Source organism: Carya illinoinensis, chromosome 13, assembly GCF_018687715.1.
Source record: "Carya illinoinensis cultivar Pawnee chromosome 13, C.illinoinensisPawnee_v1, whole genome shotgun sequence".
NCBI lineage: Eukaryota > Viridiplantae > Streptophyta > Magnoliopsida > Fagales > Juglandaceae > Carya > Carya illinoinensis.
The window spans coordinates 23,141,595-23,145,440 of NC_056764.1; the positions used below are offsets into that span (position 1 = coordinate 23,141,595).

The 3,846-nt window shown below is 31.9% G+C and overlaps 1 protein-coding gene across 1 annotated transcript; it reads right to left on the minus strand.

Moving 5' to 3' along the window:
* Positions 1 to 2,937, minus strand: LOC122291200 (non-specific lipid transfer protein GPI-anchored 2-like). Its single transcript, XM_043098839.1, has 3 exons — positions 2,299 to 2,937; positions 1,120 to 1,182; positions 1 to 247 (listed from the first exon to the last, which is right to left on the minus strand). Exons 1-3 carry the CDS (start codon positions 2,717 to 2,719, stop codon positions 126 to 128), a joined length of 606 nt encoding a protein of 201 aa, XP_042954773.1. The 5' UTR covers positions 2,720 to 2,937; the 3' UTR covers positions 1 to 125.
* Between the last annotated feature and the right edge of the window lie 909 nt (positions 2,938 to 3,846).

Here is a 3,846-nt window from a genome sequence, read left to right on the forward strand (position 1 = left end):
TAAATTGGAAGTCCTCTCTGTTATTTTATTTGCTAGTAAACAAAAGATGCACTTTAATAACACATGTCTAATAAATAAATCTGGGTACAATGTCTAAAAATGCAATTGAATCACATAACATAAGATCAGAACAACGTTGGAAGAAAGGCAATCACCAAGCCAACAGTAAAAGGTGTAGCAGATCCTAAGATGCTTGAAGCTCCATTGCCATTGTTTCCGGTTGACGGGGGTCCTGAAGGTTGAGACCCTGTAAAATTTAAATGTTTCGCATGGAAATTATTAGCATACTGGACTTTGGGCCTACTTTCCATTGGTCTCATCAACCCAACAGCCACCAAAAATGGAAAATAAACGGCCCATAATAAATCTCCCCATTTTTATTAGGTGATGCTACTTGGACGTTTACAAGTGTGCAATCATTATTTTTTTCTTATTAGTTGTTTTTTTTTTTTAAAAAACAAAAAAAACAAAAAAAAAGGTCATTTTTGACACCTAGAGATTTAAGATTTATTTATTTATATTTATTTTTTACATTTAAGTTAAATCCTATAAATTTGTTTAAATATTTTTAGGAGTTTAAATTGTAATTAAACCCTAAAGATGACATTCATTTTAAATTGAGATTTGTTTTTCAAAGTTTTTTTTTTTCAAGTTTTAATTAACTTTTTTGTTATATTAATTACGTATTTATTTGATTTTTAAAATATATTGCATAGTTCCAAATATTTATTGTTATTTACCTAAAACTTCTAATAATTGACTAACGGAATAAATTAATTTGATTAAAGTTAAAAGTAAATGAAGTAAAAAATTTAAAATTAATAATTTAAAGGTAAACTAAATAAAATATTTTAATATTTAATCCCAAAATAAATACGCACTCACTTACAAGGCCCAATTAGATAAGATTGCGTTTAAGGTAATTTTAGATATTTTGTAAATAATAATGAAAAAATAATAATAATATATTAAATAGTATTAAAAAAGTGGATAAAAATTATATTAAAATAATTAATAATAATGAATTATTCTCATAATGCTGTAGTACCAAACCAAAAAGTTAATTTTGCCAAAAAAAAATGAAGACTATATAGAAGGTGAGAGATAGGAAGGAATTACCTGTTGAGAGTGAATCCTCACTGGAAGTTGGAACCCCAATAGGGGGCACGGCTATTCCCACAACTGTCATGTACGAAATTTGAGTTTAGATTATATCACCCCAAAGCTTTTTTCCCCCACTTTAATCTAAACACCATGATTGAGTATGAAATAGGCACAATATTTTTTAAATACATAAAAAATATTTGAAATATATTTTAAAAAAAATGATCGATTACACTAGCTGGCACTTTCAACTATAAAATATTAAAAGTCAGGTGGCACTGGACTATATTGAGTATGAAATAAACACGATATACACAGTCATGTGCCACCTAACTTTTAATATTTTATCGTTGGAAGTACCAGCTAGTGTAATCGGTCATTTTTTTAAAAATATATTTTAAATATTTAAAAAAATATATACAAATTGCTAGTAGTAATTTTTTTAAAATATTTTAATTAAAAAATAAAATACAGGTGCTAGATCAAATCTATTAACAAACTACATTTGTCGATGGATAATGTGGCCACAAACATTCAATACAATATTATAGTTATCCATGTGTGTCGTGTTTATTTTTCTTTAAATTATAAAAAATATTTGAATAAAAAACACTTATCTTAAAAGATTTCCCATGAAATACTACAAATTTGCCATAGAGAATTTGTAATATATATTTTTATATGAAAGAACGCCTCTAGCCTCTGGCTCTCTAGGCATCTTTTAAAGGGAAAAAGGAATCAAAATTCATATTGAATTTGTAGTTCATGTTTCATAAATGGGAAAAGGCACCAAATCCATCGCACAATGGACCAATTTCTAGGAAAAATCAAAACAAATGAAAAAAAAAAAAAAAATTCTTAAAGCAATAAACATTCTTAGAAAAATAAGAGTAGTCGGATTCAGAGGATAACATATGACGGCTGATGAACACCGACCACGTGCATTTTTTGTCTTATTTGGATGTTGGCCCATGCAGACCATGTGACTAGGTAATTAAAAAACGATAATGTTTAACGGCCATAAATGCCCTCGTCTCAAAGTCGGGGGAAATCTGGTTAGAAGTAACCTGCAGTTAGCTAATTAAGGGGACTAAAAAGGGAACATCTCAGCTAATTAATTTTAATCAATTAATGTAATCTTGTCAATTTATTAAGTTTATTATATTTGAAGAAGGAGGTCAGTGGGGAGGGTACCTGAGCAAGTGCTTACAGGAGGGGTTGGAACACCACAAACAGAAGGAAGATTGAGAGCCCTTTTGAGATTAATCTTGATCCCGAAGCTTTCGGTGGTGTTGGTAGCAAGCAGCTGGCAGAGGCAGATTGGGTGGCTATCCACCAATCCAGCCAGCTCAGGGCAGCAACCTTTGTCCGGCTTTGTTGTCTTGCTTCCATCCTCCACATACGTTAGACAGTCCGACATGTTCAGCAGGATGTCGAAGCACCCACTAGTTGCTGATGGAGCCGGTCCCTCCCCAAGTCCTGACGGTGCCTCAGCCTGAGCCGGACCCTGACTTGGTCCCGGTCCCGGTCCCTGCGCAGACACGTTATAAAATGCACTAAAGAACAAGGCCGCAGCCACCATGATGGCGGCAACTCCGGGTTTAGCCATCACCATGTTTGCGATCTTTGTTCTCTCTCTCTCTCTCTCTCTCTCTCTCTCTCTCGTTCTACAACGTTGTAAGAAGGAATGGTTTAAGAAGGAATGGTTTAATTTCTGTGCTAGCTAGTGAGAAGTGGGTAGCTGTTGAAGTTAATGAAAGACGATGGAGTGGGAAAGCCACAGTTAATAACTTTTGCTGGCCGAAATTAATGAAAACTGCCACCTAACATTGTGTGCGATGCGCCATGTTATGGGTTTCTTGTTGGATATGCATCTCTCTTTCCTTTTCGCTCCATTTCCTTTAATTTCGATTGTGATTTCTGTCGATTTCATTGAAAGAAGGGACTTTCTTTACATAATTATAGGAGGATGTTTAGCTGTCTAATTTCTGAAATAGGAAATTATCATTACCTTTAAGGAACATAAGGGATACTTTACATTTACTATAAAAAAAATGTGACATTGGGTGATATGTATTTTAGAATGAGAAATTCTATTTAGAATCTCAAGTCTTTTATTAAATGAGAAAAAAATTATTTAAAAAAAAATATTTTAAAAATAAAATTATATACGTCTATATTATAATTTCTAAATTGAGACTATACGTAATATTACTCTTTTAAAAATAATTACAAGGGTTGGAGAGAAATAGAGATGATGGGATATTACAATCATACTTCATATTAAAAAAAAAAAACATTAAGGTTATCTTATGCTTGTTTTACTTCATCTTCTTCTCTCATCTCTCTTTGCCTTGCGACAAAAGACAAAAATAGATGAAAACTTGTAATTAATATGCAAATATCTAATCTATACTATATTTACAAGTTGAGTAATGTTAAAACACACAATCCATTGAATCCAATTAACACCCATCCACATACATGACTATACCTAGCGGGTCTATTAATTTTAAACTACTAGTTAAGGGATATTGGTAGAGAGCTGGGGATTGGATAAAATGTCTGCTAAGTGCTAAATGCCATCCATACCCTATTTTCTTTTTTCTATATATTTTTTCTATTTCTAACTATATTTTATCGTCTTAATTAATGGTCTTGATCTTGATCGATGAGGAAAGAAACCGTCGCGTGTCAAAAGAGTACTGATCAAGTACCAAAATTGTTTTAGCATTTAACTAA

Excerpts from the sequence above, each read along its gene's own strand:
- LOC122291200 (XM_043098839.1), bottom strand. The coding sequence starts at position 2,719 with ATGGTGATGGCTAAACCCGGAGTTGCCGCCATCATGGTGGCTGCGGCC. Across the intron at positions 1,183-2,298 it reads TCCTGTAAGCACTTGCTCAG|TTGTGGGAATAGCCGTGCCC; the intron begins GTACCCTCCCCA and ends CGTACATGACAG. Across the intron at positions 248-1,119 it reads TGAGGATTCACTCTCAACAG|GGTCTCAACCTTCAGGACCC; the intron begins GTAATTCCTTCC and ends TAAATTTTACAG.